General features: G+C 39.0%; 1 protein-coding gene across 6 annotated transcripts in view; it reads right to left on the reverse strand.

The window, feature by feature from the left end:
• Positions 1-26,667, reverse strand: part of OPHN1 (oligophrenin 1) — a 636,611-nt gene that overhangs the window by 146,433 nt on the left and 463,511 nt on the right. For all 6 annotated transcript variants that reach the window (XM_043570205.1, XM_043570202.1, XM_043570207.1 and 3 more), the window contains exon 19: positions 5,375-5,534. In XM_043570205.1, coding sequence (XP_043426140.1) covers positions 5,375-5,534 — 160 coding nt within the window. The remainder of the gene's footprint in view (positions 1-5,374; positions 5,535-26,667) is intronic.

A 26,667-nucleotide genomic window follows, 5' to 3' on the forward strand; every position in this document is an offset into this window, starting at 1 on the left:
CAAAATAAAATAGTACCTGGCAAATAGCAGTTACTCAATACATATTGGTTGAATGAATATCAATTAGTCAATTAATTAATAAATGAAATTTGGGCTTTAGATCAAGAGTCAGGAAATTACAGCCCATAGGCCTGCTCCCTGTTTTGTAAATAGAGTTTTATTGGAATACTCATTTGTTTACATGCTTTTCCAATACAAAGGTAGAGTTGAACAGTTGTGAAAGATTTCTATGATCTGTGAAGCCTGAAACATTTACCATATTGTTCTTTAAGAAAAGTTTGTTACTCTTGCCTACAGGGAAGATGGTGGCGTAGGAGGACACGCGGCTCACCGCACGTCCTGCTGATCACTTAGATTCCACATACACCTGCCTAACTAACCCAGAAAACTGCCAGAGGATTAGCAGAACGGAGTCTCCCAAGCCAAGCGCAGATGAGAGGCCCATGGAAGAGGGTAGGAAGGGCTGAGAGGCGGTGCGCGCTCCACGGACTGGCGGGAGGGAGCCGGGGCAGAGGGGCAGGCTGCCTGCCAAGCAGAGCCCCTGAGTCTGGCTTGCAAAAGCGGAGGGGCCAGACGGAGTGTGTTCCGACAGCAAGCACGACTTAGCCTCTGGGAGGTCATAAGTGAACAGCTCTGCTCGGAAAGCGGGAAGGCTGGAGGACAAAGGGAGGGAGAGTTGCTGAGTCCCCAACGACAGAGCTCAGCTTGGTGGGGAACAAAGGCACTCGCCAGCGCCATCTCCCTTGCCCATCCCCCAGCCAAAATCCCAAAGAGAACCAGTTCCTGCCAGGGAACTTGCTCGCTCTGCCCAAACACCCAACTCTGTGCTTTTGCGGAGCCAAACCTCTGGCAGCAGATCTGACTCCCTCCCGTTGCCACAGGGCCCCTCCTGAAGTGGATCACCTAAGGAGAAGTGAGCTAAGCCTGTCCCTCTTGCCGCCGTGCACCTTGCCTACCCACCCCAGCTAATATGCCAGATCCCCAGCACCACAAGCCTGGCAGTGTGCAAGTAGCCCAGACGGGCCAAGCCACCCCACAGTGAATCCCGTCCCTAGGAGAGGGGAAGAGAAGGCACACACCAGTCTGACTGTGGCCCCAGCGGTGGGCTGGGGGCAGACATCAGGTCTGACTGCGGCCCCGCCCACCAACTCCAGTTATACACCACAGCACAGGGGAAGTGCCCTGCAGGTCCTCACCACTCCAGGGACTATCCAAAATGACCAAATGGAAGAATTCCCCTCAAAAGAATCTCCAGGAAATAACAGCCAATGAGCTGATCAAAAAGGATTTAAATAATATAACAGAAAGTGAATTTAGAATAATAGTCATAAAATTAATCACTGGGCTTGAAAACAGTATACAGGACAGCAGAGAATCTTTTGCTACAGAGATCAAGGGACTAAGGAACAGTCACGAGGAGCTGAAAAATGCTTCAAACGAAATGCAAAACAAAATGGAAACCACCACGGCTCGGATTGAAGAGGCAGAGGAGAGAATAGGTGAACTAGAAGATAAAGTTATGGAAAAAGAGGAAGCTGAGAGAAAGAGAGATAAAAAAATCCAGGAGTATGAGGGGAAAATTAGAGAACTAAGTGATACACTAAAAAGAAATAATATACGCATAATTGGTATCCCAGAGGAGGAAGAGAGAGGGAAAGGTGCTGAAGGGGTACTTGAAGAAATAATAGCTGAGAACTTCCCTGAACTGGGGAAGGAAAAAGGCATTGAAATCCAAGAGGCACAAAGAACTCCCTTCAGACGTAACTTGAATCTATCTTCCGCATGATATATCATAGTGAAACTGGCAAAATACAAGGATAAAGAGAAAATTCTGAAAGCAGCAAGGGATAAACGTGCCCTAACTTATAAAGGGAGACCTATAAGACTCGTGACTGATCTCTCTTTTGAAACTTGGCTGGCCAGAAAGGCATGGCAGGAGACCTTCAATGTGATGAACAGAAAAAATATGCAGCCGAGAATCCTTTATCCAGCAAGTCTGTCATTTAGAATAGAAGGAGAGATAAAGGTCTTCCCAAACAAACAAAAACTGAAGGAATTTGTCACCACTAAACCAGCCCTACAAGAGATCCTAAGGGGGACCTTGTGAGACAAAGTACCAGAGGCAGCACTACAAGCATAAAACATACAGACATCACAATGACTCTAAACCCGTATCTTTTTATAATAACACTGAATGTAAATGGATTAAATGTGCCAACCAAAAGACATAGGGTATCAGAATGGATAAAAAAACAAGACCATCTGTTTGCTGTCTGCAAGGGACTCATTTTAGACCTGAGGACACCTTTAGATTGAGAGTGAGGGGATGGAGAACTATTTATCATGCGACTGGAAGCCAGAAGAAAGCTGGAGTAGCCATACTTATATCAGACAAACTAGACTTTAAATTAAAGGCTGTAACAAGAGATGAAGAAGGGCATTATATAATAATTACAGGGTCTGTCCATCAGGAAGAGCTAACAATTATAAATGTCTATGCGCCGAACACCGGAGCCCCCAAATATATAAAACAATTACTCATAAACATAAGCAACCTTATTGATAAGAATGTGGTCATTGCAGGGGACTTTAACACTCCACTTACAGAAATGGATAGATCATCTAGACACATGGTCAATAAAGAAACAAGGGCCCTGAATGATACATTGGATCAGGTGGACTTGACAGATCTATTGAGAACTCTGAATCACAAAGCAACAGAATATACTTTCTTCTCGAGTGCACATGGAACATTCTCCAAGATAGATCATATACTGGGTCACAGAACAGCCCTTCATAAGTTCACAAGAATTGAAATTATACCATGCTTACTTTCACACCACAATGCTATGAAGCTTGAAATCAACCACAGGAAAAAGTCTGGAAAACCTCCAAAAGCATGGAGGTTAAAGAACACCTTACTAAAGAATGAGTGGGTCAACCAGGCAATTAGAGAAGAAATTAAAAAATATATGGAAACAAACGAAAATGAAAATACAACAATCCAAACTCTTTGGGACGCAGCGAAGGCAGTCCTAAGGAGGAAAATACATTGCAATCCAGGCCCATCTCAAGAAACAAGAAAAATCCCAAATACAAAATCTAACAGCACACCTAAAGGAAATAGAAGCAGAACAGCAAAGGCAGCCTAAACCCAGCAGAAGAAGAGAAATAATAAAGATCCGAGCAGAAATAAACAATACAGAATCTAAAAAAACTGTAGAGCAGATCAACGAAACCAAGAGTTGGTTTTTTGAAAAAAATAAACAAAGTTTGTTACTCTTTACTTTATATAGTCAACTACTTCCTAGATAATGTCTTCTGGATATCCTTCAGGAATCTAAAGTCCAACCTGCCCCTAATTAAGTTTTTTTCCCCAACTTTCCCAAAACTTTAACATTCTGTATTTTTACATGTATGAAGGACAGTCCCATCCATCCAGTCAGCCACATCAGAAATCCAGAATTCAGACATCTTCCTCTCCCACAATTTCCATTTCCAATAACTAAGTCTTATACTTTTCCGTCTCTATTCTTTTTCCCACCACCCTGACTCAGACTGCAGTTGTTTATTGCTCTCACTATGACACTACCCTCCCTCTCTGTGATCTCTCTTTCACACCACAGTCAAGATAATGCCTTTGAAATGTAAGTCTGTCCATCATAGTATTCTACTTTTATGAAATGCTTTCCCAAGCTTGCAGGAACAATCCCAAACATTCCAAACTCCTCAACTAGGCAGAGTTTAGTCCTCTTAGGACCTGGCCCCTGTCTGCCTCCAATCACATCTCTGGCCACTGCTATTTTCATTTCATGTTCCAACAATACCAAATTACTTGAAGTTTTAGGCCCTTGGGCCTTTGTTCACACTGGGTCATCTCCTCGAAAATTCCTTTTCCTATTTTCCTTTATTTCCACCTTCAGTATTAACATAAGCTGTACTTCTCTGAAAATACCCATCCTTGACAATCCCAAAGTGCCTTCAATATCACTGTTCAAAAATTATTGGTGAAGCAGCACTGATTAAGGATTAAGTGATTAAGGATTTCTATGCTACTTGGATTTAAACCCCAGCTCTGTTATTAGCTAAATGACCTTGGACATGTGTCTGTCACATAGTACAGGTTTATTATCATCTTCACATTTTAGCTGAAAAAATGACTATCATAGAAGTTGTTTGATGTAGCACAGATAATATAGCAGAAAATGCCAGCTGTTATCCAATATACATTCTCTCATTTTTCTTTTAGCACAAGAACTAAAGTCTTATCTTGGCATATGAGTGTCCCAAATAAAAACTACACTTCTCTAATTCACTTATAGCCAGATGTGACCAGGGAATTAAATTCTGAAATGGTAAATAAAAGTGGTATATGGGGCTTCCAGGTCATGGGCTTAATAGAAAGGTTTGAATCCTTCACTTGACTTTCTTTCAACCTTTTCAAATGATATAACACAGAAGGTATTTGGCCATGCAGATGAAGCAGCACCTTAGAGATGGCAGAACAATAAGAAAGAAAGAAGGAACCTGAGTTCCTGCTCATGTCAAATCACCATACCAGCCCTGAAACACTTCACTGGACTATTCCACAATCAAATAATAAGTGTCTCTTTTGTTGGAGCCATTGTGTTTGTATATGGAGTCTTAGAGGCCTACCTGTATCCCACCAAATACAGCTAGTAAGTGTCAGAGCTTGGATTTGAACTGTGGATGCTGTCTGGGTTATATTATTAGCCCCCTCCCCTGCAAAAAGTTTTTATCGAATTATGTTTTTCTAGGATGGTACTGGCTGCTAGAAAGCTTAGAGGTTGATGATGGGCCATCTGTAACAAGTGTACAGGACTTGTCAAAAAATATTTCTTGTCTAGCTTCATTCCTGGGTACATTTTCTGTCTATCCTTATTTCTCCTTTTCCATTTGACCTAATTATTATGTACAATACTTCATATTTTACATGCCATATAAAATATACAACCCTAAATTTTTTTTGAAATGAAATAAGGTTTAAATAAGTATTAGTATTGCTTTATTTACGGTTTCATTGTACATGCACCACTTTTATATCTATCATTTTCATTTGTTTATATGGCTATCACCATATTACACTGTTAGCTCCATACAGGCATGAATAGTTTTTGTTTTTTCTTCTTCTATATCGTCTAGTCTGGTGCCTAATAATAATTATAGAATTGAGCAATATTTTCTAAATGAATGAATTTCACAGTGTGAGAAATGTTATTAAATGCCATTGTGTCAAAATGGAATTTCCTTCCATTATCAATTTGAGCCAGGGAGGGAGACACAACTCTAAAAGGTGCCTAGAGGAAAATGTCACATGCTTGGAGAAGTGATGGTGAGAACAGGGAATGCATACCTTGACAAAGTGCTCAATTAGGATTTCCACCACGATGTTCTGGAATTTGATGTTCATCATGGCAGCAACAGTGTCCTCCTGAGCTCTCATCAGAGTGGGCCCAAAGATCACCCCCATGTTAGAGGGGGTCATAAGATTATCTTTGCTGTGCTCACATACACTGCCAAAAGAGAAAGAAAATGATTAATAAGACTTTCTCCAAGACCCCTTGTAACCAACCAAGACTGTGTTAGGTGATATAGGGGGTAAGAGAAACTAAATAGTACGGAAAAAAAGGAGAGTCCAAAATATATATGAGAATAAAATACTACAAAAGAAGCAAGTAGCAAAGAATAAAAGTTAGTATATAATTAGGGGCCAAAGTGAGACACATCTAACTTAGTAGCACTGTAGGAGTTAAGAGAAGGAGGGTGGGCAGCTATAGTTAGAAAGTATTTGGAAAGACAGGAGAAAAGCAAGACAGCATTCCAGGCAAGAAGTACAGCATGTATAAAGCACATATAAAAAACAATAAAGCACATAGATAAATGTATACCACCTTCTCCAGCCAGGAATCTAGCATTTTCTCCACCCCTAGTTTGAAAGCAAAAAACTCTAAGGGCTGGAAGGGATACTTTTTTTTCCCAATATATGAAGTTTATTGTCAAATTGGTTTCCATACAACACCCAGTGCTCATCCCAAAAGGTGCCCTCCTCAATAACCATCACCCACCCTCCCCTCCCTCCCATCCCCCATCAACCCTCAGTTTGTTCTCAGTTTTTAACAGTCTCTTATGCTTTGGCTCTCTTCCACTCTGACCTCTTTTTTTTTCTTCCCTTCCCCCAAGGGTTTTTGTTAAGTTTCTCAGGATCCACATAAGAGTGAAACCATATGGTATCTGTCTTTCTCTGTATGGCTTATTTCACTTAGCATCACACTCTCCAGTTCCATCCATGTTGCTACAAAGGGCCATATTTCATTCTTTCTCATTGCCACGTAGTACTCCATTGTGTATATAAACCACAATTTTTTTATCCATTCATCAGTTGATGGACATTTAGGCTCTTTCCATAATTTGGCTATGGTTGAGAGTGCTGCTATAAACACTGGGGTGCAAGTGCCCCTATGCATCAGCACTCTTGTATCCCTTGGGTAAATTCCTAGCAGTGCTATTGCTGGGTCATAGGGTAGGTCTATTTTTAATTTTTAAAAATTTTTTTTCAACGTTTATTTATTTTTGGGACAGAGAAAGACAGAGCATGAACGGTGGAGGGGCAGAGAGAGAGGGAGACACAGAATCGGAAACAGGCTCCAGGCTCTGAGCCATCAGCCCAGAGCCCGACGCGGGGCTCGAACTCACGGACCGCGAGATCGTGACCTGGCTGAAGTCAGACGCTTAACCGACTGCGCCACCCAGGCGCCCCTCTATTTTTAATTTTTTGAGGAACCTCCACACTATTTTCCAGAGTGGCTGCACCAGTCTGCATTCCCACCAACAGTGCAAGAGGGTTCCCGTTTCTCCACATCCTCTCCAGCATCTATAGTCTCCTGATTTGTTCATTTTGGCCACTCTGACTGGTGTGAGGTGATATCTGAGAGTGGTTTTGATTTGTATTTCCCTGATAAGGAGCGACGCTGAACATCTTTTCATGTGCCTGTTGGCCATCCGGATGTCTTCTTTAGAGAAGTGTCTATTCATATTTTCTGCCCATTTCTTCAATGGGTTATTTGTTTTTCGGGTGTGGAGTTTGGTGAGCTCTTTATAGATTTTGGATACTAGCCCTTTGTCTGATATGTCATTTGCAAATATCTTTTCCCATAGTTTTAGTTTTTTAACTAAATTGCAAATATCTTTTCCCATAGTTTTGCCTTTTAGTTTTGTTGGTTGTTTTCTTTGCTGTGCAGAAGCTTTTTATTGGAAGGGATACTTTAAACTAGCCCTTTATCACTGTCCTCATTTTACAAATGAAATCACACACACACACACACACACACACACACACACACCAAAACAAACAAAAACAAAAACAAAAACAAAAACAAAAACAAAAACAAAACAAAACAAAGAGCTCCAAAGAAGGAAAGGGATTTCCCTGAAATGACCATCAGTCTCATCAGAGTAGAGCCTGTAATCACTAATGTTCTAATCCCTAGTCACTCTCCTTGCTTAAATTCTCTTTAGGGGTTTCCTATCATTTATAGGATAGGACCAACTCTTCAAAGTTGCAACTTGATGCCTGTTTCTAATCCCAATGCACAGCTTGGACTCTGAAGCTGATCTGGGTTTGAATCTTAACACTACCACATAGCTGTGCAACAGTGTTAGTAACCTAACCTCTCTGGGATTCAATTTTTCCCCATGCAAAAATAGTATCCACCTTAGAGGGAAGTTGCATAGAGCTAAATTGCTTTAGCATGGTATCCTGGAAATACTGCATCAGAAAGATCTGATGTTATTGTTACCTCTACAGGAGGCTCCATTCAGGCTCTGCTGACCTTTGACACTCTTGATATATTACACTGCTTAGATTAACAACATGGCTGTACCATGTTATTACATGCCACTCCTTCTGCTTAGAATGTCTCCTTCTTCCTGGATCTAAAGAATGTCTATCCTTTGAGATACACTTCAGATGACATATCCTTCAGAGCTATCACAGCCCATTTTCTTCTTGATTGATACCATTGGCAAGCAAGTATGTTACGATTTTCTGTTTTTTTTTTATCTGCCTCCTTTACTAGGTGGTAAACAACTTCCAAGTGTGTGTGACTCATACACATCAGGTGCCAATTAATTATTTTTCATGGAAATGAATGCTTCTAGTGCTTTTTCAAATACTACTGGAGGAACCAAATGAAAGGTGAACAGCTGTTTGGTCAGTTTGGCTGTGGGGTGGGGAAGTAAGGCTATGAGACAACCCACCACAAACACTAATTTTCAAAACTCCCTGCTCAGGTAAAGACCCCTGAGAGGTTGACCCCATCAACAGGTTCTTGTTACTAACTGGGTAATTGGGAGGGACAGAATCCTTAGAGAAATCCTAATGTTAAGCCAATGACAAAGGCTGGTGAAATTCACATGATGATGAACAGCAACAATGCATAGGCATTTGTTATTGCTGGGCTGGCTATGGGTCCCTTTTAACAGCTTAAATATTTCTACAATTAACCCTTATTTTTTAAATTTTTTTTACATTTGTTTATTTTTGAGAGACAGAGAGAGACAGAGTGTAAGCAGGGGAGGGGCAGAGAGAGAGGGAGACACAGAATCAGAAGCAGGCTCCAGGCTCTGAGCTGTCAGCAAAGAGCCCAACGCAGGGCTCAAAACCACAAACTGTGAGATCATGACCTGAGCCAAAGTCGGACGCTTAACTGACTGAGCCACCCAGGTGCCCCAATTAACCCTTATTTAATGACAGAATTTTTTGAAATGTTAAAATGGAAAAACAACTCTATACAGCCACCAAGAGATACGGAATGGCTAAACCACTAGTAGCAAGGCAAGGACACTCCTGAGAAGATAGCCTCCAACATGTGTGAATGCTTATCTCCTTATGTGAGCTTTGAAAGGAAATGACTTTGGTTGAAGGTGCCAAAGCTTGCTTAATCCTCCCAACTCCAAAAAAGGCAGAGTGTTTTATCTCTGAAGCCTAGGTTCATAGAGGGTAAAGCACTTAATCAAGATCACAGAGTTTGTGAATACATGAAAATACAAGGATTCAAACCTATATTTGTTTGGCCACAAGTCTTACAGTCATTCTATTGCCTCCCACTGCCTGCTTAATTCCTCTCAAGAAATCAAAACCCGTGTGGGGGCCCCTTTAAGCTAAAACCACCTTCTATGTCTCTAAGGGAGGTTACTGGTGATGTGGGAAACAAAGGGAAATGAAAAATTAAATTTCCTTACTGCCTATTGACAAGTCCTTGAAACATGCAGAGTGATATTCCTCTAGGAACTGAGCGGCTTCAATGATATGTTGCTCAGGGAAAAAGGCAATCTTAGCTTAACATTATTCTGACCCCCCCAAGGACACTGTAAATCTACTTTAACATATAAAAATTCCTTTGGAATCTTCCTTTATCTCTACCCCCCAAGATATATGTTAGTAACCATCCTCCAAGCATATGGCCCACTGATATACATCTTAAGGGTCTCCTGACTGAATTTTTACTAAACAATAATGAATGACCTTTTCCTAACAGCAGCTAGCCCCTCAAGGTCCTGGAAACCTTGTTTCCAAAATACCTTAGAGACTTATGCTATCCCTGACCCCCCTCCCAACCTGAAGGTACATAATCACTCACTCTTCACAACCCCAGTGCAGCTATTTCTGTCCACAGGTCCTGTCCCTGTGCTTTAATAAAATCACCTTTTTCCACCAAAGACATCTTAAGAATTCTTTTTTGCACCAAAGACGTCTCAAGAATTCTTTTTAGTCATCAGATCCAGACTCCCACCACTCCAAAACCCCATCACTGGTATCCCATTTAGGACATTCTTTTACTTCTTGGCCTTCTTATGATAGGAAAAGATAGGATAAAATAGGCAGAGAGGGAAATATTAGGACCTCAGGTCCCTGGGTGGGGAAAAACAAATTTTGGAACAATTCTAGGAATGTCTAACTGCAGCAAAACCCCTCGGATATAAGGTCCCCCTTAAGAATGTAACAGATACCACCTACTCCCTCTCATGTTCCCCCCAGGAATTTGACAATCAACATACCTAACTAAAAAAAGTAAACCATAAAACTTATGTTATATGAGGGACAGTCTGACCAGTCTGACTCCTTACACAATAGAACTGAACCAATCAGGAATGGACAACCCAGCACCTAGAGTTGTCAAGCCAATAACGATGAGACCTGAGAAGAAAGGGGGAAGGGAAGGGAGGTGACCAGAACCCTATAAAACAAGGGCATCCCCTCTCTGTAAAGACAGTTTTAAGAATATTCTTCTTTCTTAATGTTATACCTTAATAAACTTTGGCCTGCTGCTCATTTTGTGTTCACCTCTTCATTCTTCGAAGTGGCAAGACAATGAACCCTGGGTATTGACATAAAAAATCTCACAGCACTATAAGATTTGGAAGATAACCTATTTCTGGGTAGATTTCTTTGCATTTGACATATTTCCTTTGATTATACATTTTGAGAACCATTAAGGGGCATAAGTCACACCACAAACCATAAGATGAATAAAACCAAAAGGGCACTGTGAGTAGTGAATTAGTTTGTGATATGATTTGACAGCAAATAAACCTTAAATTCTCTAGTCTACATGGACTAAAAACAATGGGTACAAATTCTTGAACATCAATATTTTTTTAAAAAGTGGATATCAGAGGGAAGTTGTAAAAAGCTTCCAGTTGAGGGAAAAATAATTTTGATTTGAGAGTCTATAAAATAGAACAACCTTATGATCCAGCAATCCCATTTCTGGAAATATATGCTGATGAGAGAAAAACTCTCTAAAGGCCTATATACAAGGGAAGCCATTTTAGATTTCTTATTTAGCATGAATGTACATAAACTTTGTTAAAATCAGAAGCCTGATTTATGGCTTACCACACATACAATGTACACTTGCTTTCTGAATGAGTAGCATAAAGGAAAACCATCTTGTCCTTGAGATATTGGTCAATGTTCCTACTCCCTATGATGAGGAGAACAAAGGCAAGAAAAACATAGATAAAATTAAATTTTCTTACAACTTGCAGCCCATTGATAAATGCCTGAGACATGCAGAGTGTGAAATTCCTCAAGAAACTCAGGGCTGACTTAATCTTGATGTTCTGCTAGAGACTAAAAGCAACCTTAGCTTGACAATAGTCAGACCTCCAGGATCCTGTTAAGTCTTCTTTAACATATGGAAATCATTTTAGAGACTTCCCTTATTCCTACCCCCCAACTTGAAAGTATATAGTCAATCAATCCTCACAGTCACAGTGCATCTCTTCCTGCCTGGGGGTCTTGTCCCATGCTTTAATGAAAACACCTTTTTGCACTGAAAGTGTCTCAAGAATTCTTTCTTGACCATTTGCTCAGTGGCCCTACATCACCTGTATTCATGATAAAACTCATGATTCTTGCCTATCTTCAAAATATATAATATTTTGAGCTTTTGTCAGATGTAAAAAACTATATAGCCTTGTAAAAACTGTTAATTTTCTGGAGCATTTTCTTCCTTGTGAAGACTATGTTTCCTGAGCAACTGTCCTTATCTTGGGCTCAAATAAAACTCTATTTCTACTTCTGGAGATTCCTTTTTTAAAGTTTACTTATTTATTTTGAGGGGGGGGGTTACATACATAGTGGGGAGAGACAGAGAGAGAGAGAGGGAGAGAATCCCAAGCAGTTTGCATGCTTGCGCTGAGCCCAATGCAGGTCTCAATCTACGACCCTGAGATCATAACCTGAGCCGAAACCAAGAGTCAGACGCTTACACTGACTGAGCCACCCAGGCGCCCCTACATTTAGAGATTCTAAAATGTTTGTTCATTTTGCATAGACAATCCAAATGAAATTAAATCACTATCTCAAAAAGATATCTGCACTCCCACTGCTGCATTATTCACAATAGCCAATATTTGGGAGCAACCTAAGTGTCCAACAATAGACAAATAGTTAAATATATACATACAATGGAATGTTTATCAGCCTTAAAAAGGAAGCAAATTCTGCCATTTGCTACAACATGGATGCACCTAGAAAACATGTTAAGTGAAATAATCCAGCCACAAAAAGACAAAATTATCTTGCTTATATGCGGAATCCAAAAATAGTCAAACATAGAAACAGAGAGTAGAATGGTGGTTTCCAGGAGCTGCGGGAGGGGGAAATGGGGACATGGTGGTCAAGAGGTGCAATGTTTCAGTTATATAAGATGATTAAGTTCTGGCGATCTAACGCATAGCAATGCAAATAGAATTAACAACACTGTATTGTACACTTGAAATTTGCTAAGAGGGTAAGTCTTATGTGTTATCACTACAACAAGAAGAAAGTGAAATTATGTGAGTTGATAGATGTTGTTGTGGCAACCATTTCATAACATATATACACACACACACACACACACACACACACACACACCAACCATCAAGTTGTATATGTATCTTAAATATATATAATTTTATTTATAATTTCATATATATAAATTTTATTTGTCAATTATGTGTCAGTAAATATGGAAAACATAAAAACTGAAGAAGTTCATTAAATCTGGTTTCATCACTTATGTGCTGTGTGAATTTTGGCATATCTTTTTCTATCCTTAGATATCTATTCTCTCGTCTGTAAAATGAGCAAGTTATTAGGTGAACTAAAGAGGCTTCAAGATCTGCCATCTAATGAATCTAAGAAAGCTGTCTCTTGAAAGTAATGGGGAAAAAAGAAAGCCACACATTATGTATCTACTGTTGGAAGAACACAGGACAATGTATAAAGTGTGCTTTTCTTCCCCACTCTAAACACCACCACCACCACCATCACCAAAAACCCAAAACAAAAAAAGCACACACAAAAGAAAACCCCAAAACCAAATATCTCAAAAAAAAAAATCAAAAAAAGAACTGGAATAAGAGCAAGCCTCTTGATCCAACCATAGCAAACTTTGAAAAAACAAATGATCTGTTTCCATTAATCAAGAAATTACAAGAAAAAAAAGATGAAGAAACTTTTATATTGGGAACATGGTAAAAACATAGAAGCCCTATCCTATATTGTATTAAGATTTGGCCTCTGTGTTCATTAGCCCTCTAAGTGCTTATGATACACACAAAAGCTTCAGAACTACTGCTATAGATTGGGGGTCATCAAACTACGGCTGTTGAGCCAAATGTAACCTACCATCTGTTTTGGTAAATAAAGTTTTATTGGAGCATAGCTGTGCCCATTTGTTCACATATTATCAATGGATACTTTAGTACTGCAAAGGTAGAACTGAGTAGTTGTGACAGCATCTATATAATTCACAAAGCCTAAAATATGTACAATCTAATCCTTTGTGGAAAACATTTTCTGACCTCTGTTAAAGATTAAAATAGGTTTAAAAAACATTTCAATAGATACTATGTATGTATAGTATTTGCATCCTGATTCAAGGAAAAACCACATGACATATTTGAGACTACTGGAAATTTGAACACAGAATAAATAATAATATTAAGTAATTATTACTAACTTATGTTTAGGCATGATAATTATATTGTATTTATATGTAAAAATAGTTTTCATTATTTCAATATACATACTAAAATAGTTATGGATGGAATAATATGATGTCTTGGATTTACTTCAAAATAATACAGGGGAAGGTGGGTAGAGATATAGATGAAACAAGATTGGCTACATCAGTTGGCCACAAAAGTTGATAACTTTTGAAGCTGGGTGATAGACACATGAGGGTTCCTTACACTATTTATTCTATTTCTGTATACACTTGAAATTTTGCATAATAAAAAGGAATTTTTAAGGGACAAGATACTAACAGAGGGAGAGAGTGAGTCAGTGTCTGTCACAAAGTGAGCAGTTTCCATGGGTGCCTTTAAGGTTAGATAGGTTTGGTTTCCTCTACTGATGTTATATTACCTGTAAATTTTTTGCTTTACTTTACTTTTTATTTTCATTTCATTTCTTTTCATTTTTCAACTGTAATTTACTTTAAAAATACTTCAACACAGTCAGTGCAATGTCCTGAATTTCATCAATGTCATCAATTGCAACCACATCATCATTTTATGGATCACTAAGTATGAAAAACAATCAGTTTATTGTCAAATTATATAATATCATAAAACATTTTAATAGAACCTAAACTCAACAATGAACATCATTTAACCAAAAGACTACAAAATGAGTGGCTATGACCAAGTTCATGCATGTAAAGGTTATGACATTATATCAAAACTGCTCTGCTGCCTGACAACAGTAATTTTAAGAAACTATTGATTCTTTTTTAAAAATGTTTTAAAAATATTTTTAATGTTTATTTTTTGTGAGAGAGAGAGAGAAAGAGAGACAGACAGACAGAATGAAAGTGGGGTGGGGCAGAGAGAGACGGCGACACAGAATCCGAGGCAGGCTTTGAGCTGTCATCACAGAGCCCAATGCAGGGCTTGAACTCACGAAGTGCAAGATCATGACTTGAGCCAAAGTCAGATGCTTAACTGACTGAGTCACCCAAGTGCCCCAATAAACTATTGATTCTAAGATGCATTTGGAATTCAGGTTACAACTAGAAAAAAAGTGCCCCTTAGAATTGATAAAATTTGATATATGTTTGTAAGTTTTCATGCATACTCTAGGATAGGTTAGTTATAACTGTAGTATTATAATTGTAAATACATGCTTACATACAGTAGGAGTGATTGATTACTATTTTAAAAACTCTAATCAGAAGGCAGAGGGATTACTATAAGCTTCAGACAACTGCACCTCCAATCAACACCAGAGGCTTTTTAAATTAGCATGGTTGATGGTAAAGTGATTTCTCATTGCTTAGATGTGTCAAGATACTATATATGGAGTGACTACAAATATTGTATGGACACTACCAAACTTGCATAGATAGGTTAGAAGAATAGAGCAATGGTCAATCATAACATCAGTAGGGTGGACCAACAAATATGCATCTTCAAATGTGATATACCATATGGGACACAACACTGCCTATTATATGTTCTAGTCAAAAAATAGTTAATTTGAATTCAACTAGTCTTTAAATATAATCTCTACTTTAGCAGAAATAAAGGAGATATGGGAATAAGCTGAACAATATGATACTAAAGAAAGTAGACACAAGTAGTAAGGCTCTGCAGGAAAAAATGGTGGATCTAGTCTTATCAATAAGCCAAAGTCAATAAAAAAGGGACTGTGCTAGAATTTTTGAATATGAAAATAATATATGAGGTAGATATAATGTGTGGCACTCTATGGAGTACTAGATTGAACACACCATCTACACAGGGAATTTTTGGTTCAATGGGAAAATGCTAATATTTCTGAAAAGTAGAAATAGCTGAACTGAAAAAAATAAGTTGCAGAATACCATAATCTAATTTTGGTAAAAAAAAATGCAAATTGTGTGTGTGTGTGTGTGTGTGTGTGTGTATCAATACACATTCACAGAATGATCTGAAAAAAATGCACTAATTATTAATAGCAGTGGTTTTGGATACTGGGGATAAAGAGATTTTACTTTTAATTTTTTAATGTATTTTCTAATCTCTATAATGTACAGTATTGCTTCAGAAGTAACAGACGTGTTATTACAAAAATAAGAATCTAGTAAGCCAAAGAGCCACACCTTTTAGAATCATAGCCCAGGCCTATGATTACAAAGTAGTCTTTCATTTGAGCATAGATCACAGGATTTTATTGCCTGACTCCAGTTGTGTTGCTATATTATTTATCTCCATCCAGTGAACATTTGATGCAAATGCAGTCAGAGCATCTGAAAGGAAAGAGAACTGGGACTTCATGGAGTTTATAGAAGAGGTTGTTTTTATGCATGAGTAGCAGAAAAAGGCCTGAGTATCACTTCCATTGTAATATTCCTCTGGTAGTGAGGTTGTGGGGAAGGTAACCTGTAGCATTCTCCTACCTCTGATTAATAGTAACTGTAAGTACTATTCAAAAAGAACTGGATATTTGGGAACCTCATATTGGCTGATGAGAGTTTGTGTCTGTCTGTTATTACCTTAGAAAATGGGTTGGCAGTGGGAATACTTTACAAAGGCAAAGATATAATTATATATAGATTAGCAAAGCAGCGGTTGGCAGGCAGAATAATTATGTGAATTTTAAAAGTACATGGATTTTCCTCTCATGTGTGTATTTCCCTATTAGAATGAAGCCTATTTTTTATTTGAATTTTCCCTACAACTTTTGGTTTATAATGTTTACAAACATACAAAATACTGAAAAAATTTGTATTATGAACATTCATACTGTCATACCTACATTCAAGAATTAGCATTTTACTACACGTGCTTTCCGTCTCTCTACATATTTTTCTAAATCCTTTAAAAGTAAATTGATCAACTCCAAATACCTCAGTATTCATCTCCAAAGAAAAAGTACACAAAGGGCTACACAAAGAGCTAAGTACACAAAGAGCTAAGATGGCAGGGTAGTAGGAGGGCCTTAGGCTTGCCTGGTCCCCTGAACTCAGCTAGATAAATATCAAATCATTCTGAATATCCAAAAATAAATCTGAGTACTAAAAGAACAAACTGCACAATTAGAGGGAGAGAAGAGGACACAACATGAAAGGTAGGAAGTGCACAGACATGATTTGGGGGAGAAGAGGATCTTGGGTGCCCCAGAAGGGAGGCAGCCCTGGTCATGGAGAGAGGAGAGAGAGAGGAATGCATAGGGGATCGCACAAGGAAAACATTTCCCCAAAGCTACTCACTGGGAAAATAAGAGGGGCTGATTTTTGTGAGGTTTTACAATCATGGGGCTCAAAGGCTAAAGTTTTAGAACTGTGTGGCATGGCAAGTGTAGAGGCTAGAAGGCTCTGCAGTGCTACTGTAGAGAAGGAGAGCAAATAGCCTAGAAGGAAGACAGCCAGACGGGCAGATGGCATGATCTGAACATCACCTGGGATGCACTGCTAGAGATGGTTCCCTGTTTTGGAAGTGCATTTGAAAGAGGTGGCATTGCCTCTGCAGGGATAAAGGAGCCTGAAGGAACCATCTCTCTCATTCTCCTCAGCATAAACTGACTTCAGTAAGCAGCACAGTGCCAACACTAGCAGCATAAACCCCTTACACCAAGCCCCACCTTCTTATGCTCAACAGGTGCTGCTTTTCTCGGGTAAGCGTGCTGCTGAAGCAGCACAGCTGGCCCCTCCCCCAGAAGATCAGCACAACCTCTGCCCCCACACACACACATACCATGTGTACAGACCATAGAGTTCTGCAAAGATTTAGTTCTAGTGGAAATAGCATCAGGTCTCTTTTAGCAGGCAGACCAGAGCAACCTAGTTAAAACTCACCACATTATGGCCATGTACCAAACACTCCCCACTGCAGGCAAGAGGAAACTCTGCATAGGACTGACTTGAGGGGTAGAGCAGCTATAACACAGCAGCAGAGTGCAAAGCATACTCCAGAGACACTTTGTGAAGTGCCAGACCATGGACGTTATATGACCTCTACTTCATAAAGCCATTACTCTAAGGATCAGGAAACATAACAGGCTTTCTGAACATACAGAAGAAGATAGAGACTTAGACAAATTGCCAAGATGGAAGAATTCATCCCAAAAGAAAGACCAGAAAAGATCATGGCCAGTGATTTAATGCAAACAGATATAAGTAATATGCCTGCTATAGAATTTAAAGGAACAATAATAAGGATACTATCTGGGCTTGAGATAAACATAGAAGACACCAGGGAGTCCCTGATTTCAGAGACAAAGACCTACAAACTAATCAGGCCAAAATTAAAAAAAAAATGCTATAATCGAGATGCAAAACAGACTGATTGTAATGACCACAAGGATGGAAGAAGCAGAAGAATGAATAAGTGATATAGAAGATAAAATTATGGAAAATAATGAAACTGAAAAGAAAAGAGAAAGAAAAATATTGGATCATGAACTCAGGACCCCCACAAAGTGGAATACCACTCATATCATAGGAGTCCAAGGGAAAAAAAAAAGAGGGAAAAAGGGCAGATTTTTGGAGCAATTTATAGCTGAAAACATACCTAATCTTGGGAAAGAAATAGATATCCAAATCCAGGCCTCACAGAGAACTCCCATCAAAACCAACAAAAGCTGGCCAACACGAAGACATATCATAACTATATTTGCAAAATACAGAGATAAAGAAAAAGTCCTAAAAGCAGTAAGACCAAAGAAGTCCCTAACTTACAAAAGAAGACCAATAAGATTAGCAGCAGAAATCTCTGCTAAAATTTGGTAGGCCAGAAGAGAGTGGCTTGATATATTCAATGTGCTGAATGGAAAAATATGCACCCAAAAATACTCTATCCAGCAAGGCTGTCACTCAGAATGGAAGAAGAGATAAAGAGTTTCCCAAACAATAACTAAAGTAGTTTGTGACCACTAAGCCAACCCTGCAAGAAATGTTAAAGGGGGCTCTTTGATTGTGAGAGAAAGACCAAAAGGGACAAAGACTATAAAGAAACAGAGAAAATATCCAGAAACAACCAGAAAAGAAGTAGTAAAATGGCACAAAATTAATATCTATCAATAGTCACTCTGAATGCAAATGAACCAAATGCTCCAACAAAAAGACATAAGCTGTCAGAATGGATAAAAAAGCAAGACCCATCTTCATGCTGCCTACAAGAGATTCATCTGCAACACAAATACACCTGCAGATTGAAAGTGAGGGGATGGAGAAACATTTATCATGCTAGTGGACATCAAAACAAAGCCAGAGTAGCCATACTTATATCAGACAGACTAGATTTCAACCCAAATTCTAACAAGAGATTAAGGGCACTATATCATAAAAAGGGGTATATCCAACAAGAAGATCTAACAAATGTAAATATTTGTGCCCCAAATTTGGAACACCCAAATATATAAAAGAATTATTAACAAACAAAAGGAACTCATTGATAATAATACAATAATAATAGGGGACATGAACAACCCACTTACATCAATGGAAAGACCGTTTAAGTAGAAAATCAACAAGAACAATGGCTTTGAGTGACACACTGGAGCAGATGGACTTAACATATATTCACAACATTCCATCCTAGAGCAACAGAATACACCTTCTTTTCAAATGCACATAGGATTTTTCCAGAAGAGATCACATACTAGATCACAAATCAGGCCTCAACAAATAAAAAAAGAATGAGATCATACCGCGCATATTTTCAGACCACAACACTATGAAACTCAAAGTCAACCATGAGCAAAAAGATTGGAAAGACCCCAAATCCACGGAGTTTAAAGAACATCATACTGGTCTAAAGCTACCTGGCTAGGATTGATGGAAGATGGCGGCGTAGGAGGACGCTGGGCTCACCGCGCATCCTGCTGATCACTTAGATTCCACCTACACCTGCCTAACTAACCCAGAAAACCACCAGAAGACTAGCAGAATGGAGTCTCCGGAGCCAAGCACAGACAAGAGGCCCACAGAAGAGGGTAGGAAGGGCGGAGAGGGGGTGTGCGCTGCACGACTGGTGGGAGGGAGGCGGGGCGGAGGGGCGGCCCCCCGGCCAAGCAGAGCCCCTGAGTCTGGCAGGAAAAAGCAAAGGGGCTGGATGGAGTGTGTTCCAACAGCAAGCGCGACTTAGCATCTGGGAGGTCATAGGTTAACAGCTCTGCTCGGAAAGTGGGAAGGCTGGAGGACAAAGGGAGGGAGAGTTGCTGAGTCCCCAATGACAGAGCTCAGTTTGGCGGGGAACAAAGGCACTCGCCAGCGCCATCTCCCTCGCCCATCCCCCAGCCAAAATCCCAAAGGGAACCAGTTCCTGCCAGGGAACTTGCTCGCTCTGCCCAAACACCCAACGCTGTGCTTCTGTGGAGCCAAACCTCCGGCAGCGGGTCTGACTCCCTCCCACTGCCACAGGGTCCCTCCTGAAGTGGATCACCTAAGGACAAGCGAGCTAAGCCTGTCCCTCCTGCCCCCATGCACCTTGCCTACCCACCCCAGCTAACACGCCAGATCCCCAGCACCACAAGCCTGGCAGTGTGCAAGTAGCCCAGACGGGCCATGCCATCCCACAGTGAATCCCACCCCTAGGAGAGGGGAAGAGAAGGCACACACCAGTCTGACTGTGGCCCCGGCGGTGGGCTGGGGGCAGACATCAGGTCTGACTGCGGCCCCACCCACCAACTCCAGTTATACACCACAGCACAGGGGAAGTGCCCTGCAGGTGCTCACTATGCCAGGGACTATCCAAAATGACCAAACGGAAGAATTCCCCTCAGAAGAATCTCCAGGAAATAACAACAGCTAATGAACTGATCAAAAAGGATTTAAATAATATAACAGAAAGTGAATTTAGAATAATAGTCATAATATTAATCACTGGGCTTGAAAACAGTATAGAGGACAGCAGAGAATCTCTTGCTACAGAGATCAAGGGACTAAGGAACAGTCAGGAGGAGCTGAAAAATGCTTCAAACGAAATGCAAAACAAAATGGAAACGACGACGGCTCGGCTTGAAGAGGCAGAGGAGAGAATAGGTGAACTAGAAGATAAAGTTATGGAAAAAGAGGAAGCTGAGAAAAAGAGAGATAAAAAAATCCAGGAGTATGAGGGGAAAATTAGAGAACTAAGTGATACACTAAAAGGAAATAATATACGCATAATTGGTATCCCAGAGGAGGAAGAGAGAGGGAAAGGTGCTGAAGGGGTACTTGAAGAAATAATAGCTGAGAACTTCCCTGAACTGGGGAAGGAAAAAGGCATTGAAATCCAAGAGGCAAAGAGAACTCCCTTCAGACATAACTTGAATCGATATTCTGCACGACATATCATAGTATAACTGGCAAAATACAAGGATAAAGAGAAAATTCTGAAAGCAGCAAGGGATAAACGTGCCCTCACATATAAAGGGAGACCTATAAGACTCGTGACTGATCTCTCTTTTGAAACTTGGCAGGCCAGAAAGAATTGGCATGATATCTTCAGTGTGCTAAACAGAAAAAATATGCAGCCGAGAATCCTTTATCCAGCAAGTCTGTCATTTAGAATAGAAGGAGAGATAAAGGTCTTCCCAAACAAACAAAAACTGAAGGAATTTATCACCACTAAACCAACCCTACAAGAGATCCTAAGGGGGATCCTGTGAGACAAAGTACCAGAGACATCACTACAAGCATAAAACATACAGACATCACAATGACTCTAAACCCGTATCTTTCTATAATAACACTGAATGTCAATGGATTAAATGCGCCAACCAAAAGACATAGGGTATCAGAATGGATAAAAAAAACAAGACCCATCTATTTGCTGTCTACAAGAGACTCATTTTAGACCTGAGGACACCTTTAGATTGAGAGTGAGGGGATGGAGAACTATTTATCATGCGACTGGAAGCCAAAAGAAAGCTGGAGTAGCCATATTTATATCAGACAAACTAGACTTTAAATTAAAGGCTGTAACAAGAGATGAAGAAGGGCATTATATAATAATTACAGGGTCTATCCATCAGGAAGAGCTAACAATTATAAATGTCTATGTGCCGAATACCGGAGCCCCCAAATATATAAAACAATTACTCATAAACATAAGCAACCTTATTGATAAGAATGTGGTCATTGCAGGGGACTTTAACACTCCACTTACAGAAATGGATAGATCATCTAGACACATGGTCAATAAAGAACCAAGGGCCCTAAATGATACATTGGATCAGATGGACTTGACAGATCTATTTAGAACTCTGCATCCCAAAGCAACAGAATATACTTTCTTCTCGAGTGCACATGGAACATTGTTCAAGATAGATTACATACTGGGTCACAAAACAGGCCGTCATAAGTATACAAGAATTGAAATTATACCATGCATACTTTCATACCACAATGCTATGAAGCTTGAAATCAACCACAGGAAAAAGTCTGGAAAACCTCCAAAAGCATGGAGGTTACAGAACACCTTACTAAAGAATGAGTGGGTCAACCAGGCAATTAGAGAAGAAATTTAAAAATATATGGAAATAAACGAAAATGAAAATACAACAATCCAAACGCTTTGGAATGCAGCGAAGGCAGTCCTGAGAGGAAAATACATCGCAATCCAGGCCTATCTCAAGAAACAAGAACATCATACTAAAGAATAAATGGGTCAAACAGGAAATCAATGAAGAAATTAAAGAAATACATGGAAATACATGATAATGAAAACATGGTGGTCAAAATCTTTGAAATGCAGTAAAAGTGGTCATAAGAGGGTAGTATATAGCAATACAGGCTATATCAAGAAGCAAGAAAAATCTCAAATACACAACCTAATATTATATCTAAAGGAGATAGAAAAACAACAGCAAATAAAGTCTAAGGCCAGCAGAAAAAGGGAAATAATAAAGATTAGAGAAGGAACAAATGATATAGAAACTAAAAAACAGAACAGATCAATGAAGCCAGGAGCTGGTTCCTTAAAAGAATTAATAAAATTTATAACCCCTGAGACAGACTTAACAGAGAGAGAGCGAGAGAGAGAGAGAGAGAGAGAGAGAGAAATGACCCAAATAAGTGAAATCAGGAATGTGATATGACAAATCACAGCTAACACCACAGAAATAAAAACAATTATGAGAATAGTATGAAAAATTATATACTGACAAATTGGGCAATCTGGAAGAAATGTACAAATTCCTAGAAACTCACAAACTATGAAAACGAAACAGGAAGAAATAGAAAACTTGAACAGACCGATAACCAGCAAAGAAATGGAATCAGTAATCAAAAAATTTCCAAAAAGCAAAAGTCCAGGGCCATATGACTTCCCAGGAGAATTCTACCAAATATTTAAAGAAAAGTTATTACCTTTCTTCTGAAACCATTCTACAAACTAGAAATGGAAATAAACTTCCAATCTCATTCTATAAGGCCAGCATAACCTCGATTCCAAAACCATACAAAGATCCCACTAAAAAAGAGAATCACAGGCCAATATCTCTGATAAACATGGATGCAAAAATTCTCAACAAAGTAGTAGCAAATCTAATCCAACAGTACATTACAGGAATCATTCACCACAATCAAGTGAAATTAATTCCTAGGCTGCAAAGGTGGTTCAATATGTCATTGATTGACATCAATGTGATATACCACATTAAGAAAAGAAAGGATAGGGGCACCTTGGTGTCTCAGTTGATTAAGCCTCCAACTTTGACTCAGGTCATGATCTCACAGTTCCTGAGTTCGAGTCCCATGTAGGCTCTGTGCTGACAGCTCAGAGCCTGGAGCCTATTTCAGATTCTATGTCTCCCTCTCTCTATGCTCCTCCCCCACTCATATTTCTCTCTCTCTCTCTCTCTCTCTCTCTCTCTCTGCCTCTCAAAAGATAAACACTAAAAAATTAAATTAATAAAAAAAGGATAAAAATGGATAAAAACCATATGATCCTGTCAATAGATGCAGAAAAAGCATTTGGCAAAGCACAACATCCATTCTTGATAAAAACCCTCAACAAACTAGGGACAAAGGTTACATATATCAACATCACAAGGCCATATATGAAAAAACCACAACTAATATAGTCTTCAATGAGGAAGAACTGAAAACTTTTGCTCTAAGGTCAGAAACAAGACAGGGATGTCACCTCTCACCATTGACATTTAACATAGTAATGGAAGTCCTAGCCTCAGTAATCAGACAACTAAAATAAATACAAGTCATTCAAATCAGCAAGGAAGAATTCAAACTTTCAGTATTTGCAGATGACATGGTATTCTACATAGAATACTAACAAGATTTCACCAAAAAATTACTAGAACTGGTAAACAAATTCAGTAAAGTCACAGGATAAAAAATCAACGTACAGAATCCCTGGTATTTCTATACACCAATAATGAAGCAGCTGAAAGAGAAATCACGGAATTGGCCTCATTTACAGTTGCACCAAAAACGATAAGATACCTAGGAATGAACCTAACCAAAGAGATTAAAGATTTGTACTCTGAAAACTACAGAACACATATGAAAGAAATTGAAGACTACACAAAGGAATGGAAAAACAGTCCACGCTCATGGAATGGAAGAATAGATATTGTTAAAATGCCTATATTACCCAAAGCAAACCACGCATTTAATGCAATCCGTATCAAAATACCACCAGCATTTTTCACGGGCTAGAACAACCAATCCTAAAATTTGTATGGGACCACAAAAGACCCCAAATAGACAAAGCAATCTTGAAAAATAAAAGCATAGCTGGCGGCATCACAATTCTGGACGTCAAGTTATATTACAAAGCTGTAGTGAGTAAAACAGTATGGTACTGGCACAGAAACAGACACATAGATTAATGGAACAGAATAGAAAACTCAAAAATGAACCAAAAAACTACATGGCCAACTAATCTTCTTCGACAAAGCAGGAAAGAATATGCAATGAAAAAAACATAGTCTCTTTTACAAATGGTTTTGGGAAAAGTGGACAGAAATATGCAAAAGAATGAACCTAGACCATTTACACCACACAAAAAATAAATTTTAAATGGATTAAAGACCTAAATGTGAGATAGGAAACCATCAAAATCCTCAAGGAGAACACAGGCAGCAACGTCTTTGACATTGGCCGAAGCAATTTCTTATTAGATGTGTCTCCAGAGGCAGGAGAAACAAAAGCAAAATTCAACTATTGGGATTTCATCAAGATAAAAAGCTTCTTCACAGTGAAGGAAATCAACAAAACTAAACAGCAATCTGCAGAATGATAAAAGGTACTTGCAGATGACATATCTCATAAAGGGTTAGTACCAAAATCTATAAGGAACACATCAAACTCAACACTCAAAAAACAAACAATCCATTTAAAAATTTGGCAGAAGACATTAATAGACACTTTTTCAAAGACATTCAGAGGGTAACAGACACATGAAAAGATGTTCAACACCACTCATCATGAGGGAAACACAAATCAAAACTACAATGAAATATATCACTTCATACTTGTTCAGCACAGGTAAAATTAACAACATGGGAAACAACAAATATTGGCAAGGAGGCAGAGAAAGGGTAACTTTCTTATACTATTGGTGGGAATGCAAACTGGTGCAGCCACTCTAGAAAACAGTATGGAGGTTCCTCGTACAGTTAAAAATAGGACTACCCTATGATCCAGCAATTGCACTACGATGTATTTACACAAAGATACAAAAATACTGATTCCAAGGGACACATGCACCTCATTGTTTATGGCGGCATTATCAATAGCCAAAGTATAGAAAGAGCCCAAATGTCCTTCGACTGATGAGTGGATAAATAAAATGTAGTGTGTGATACACACACACACACACACACACACACACACAATGGAATATTACTCAGCCATCAAAAAGAATGAAACCTTGCCGTTTGCAATGAAGTGGTTGGAGCTAGAGTATTTTATGCTAAGTGAAATAAGTCAGTCAGAGAAAAAAACACCATATGATTTCATTCATATGTGGAATTTAAGAAATGAAACAGATAAACATGGCTGGAAAAAAAGAGGCAAACCAAAAGAACAGCCTGTGACTACAGAGGGTCGGTGTAGGGGAGGCGGGTGGAGGGATGAGTTAAATGGGTGAAGAAGATTAAGGAAGGCACTTGTGATGCGCATCTGGTGTTGTATCTAAGTGATGAATTACAAAATTCTACTAGTCAGTAGAAATAGTTACACTATATGTTAACTAACTGGAATTTAAATAAAAAGTTAAAAAGCAAACAGAAAAAGCATGTTGTTCTGTGAAATCACAAAATATTTTCATACCTAAGAAAATTTACAATATCATACAATAATTAGTTCATATTCAAATTTTCTGAAATGTATTGCAAAAATATCATTTTTTTTATTATTTTTTTTCAACGTTTATTTATTTTTGGGACAGAGAGAGACAGAGCATGAACAGGGGAGGGGCAGAGAGAGAGGGAGACACAGAATCAGAAACAGGCTCCAGGCTCTGAGCCATCAGCCCAGAGCCCGACGCGGGGCTCGAACTCACGGACCGTGAGATCGTGACCTGGCTGAAGTTGGATGCTTAACCGACTGCGCCACCCAGGTGCCCCCAAAAAATCATTTTATAGTCAGGCTTTTACAAATCTAGGTCCATAGTTCACACACTGCATTTATTATTCTTTTGTTTCTTAATGTAAAACAGTACCCCTATCTCTGTTTCCCAGGATTTTGACTTTTTAAAAACTCCAAACTAGTTTCTTATAGAATGTCCAGAAGTCTGTATTTTTCTATACCCTATATTTTCTATAAACTGCAAAGGTCTAATTTGATTGAGGTTAAATATTTGTGGCAAAATTACTTAGGTTACATTGTGCACTTCTTTTTGTATCCTATCAGGAGGCACATAAAGTCAGTTTGTACCATTCTTAGTGATGCTAACTTTGATCAGTTAATTAAGGTGGTGTTTGTCAGATAGCTTCATTGTAAGATATATTTTTTCACTTATAATTAGTAAGCAATCTGTGGATGAAACATGAAATTATTTGAATATTTTTTGTGAACAATCTTTTATTCAATAGTATTGATGTATGCCTGAAACAGGACATTGAGATTACAAACTACTGGTTTGTCTAATTCTATTATTCCTCCTAACATTTATTAGCTGGCATTCTTCTGCAATGAAGGGCTTTCCTTAGTCTACCTA

This window comes from Prionailurus bengalensis, chromosome X, assembly GCF_016509475.1.
Source record: "Prionailurus bengalensis isolate Pbe53 chromosome X, Fcat_Pben_1.1_paternal_pri, whole genome shotgun sequence".
Taxonomy (NCBI): Eukaryota; Metazoa; Chordata; class Mammalia; order Carnivora; family Felidae; genus Prionailurus; species Prionailurus bengalensis.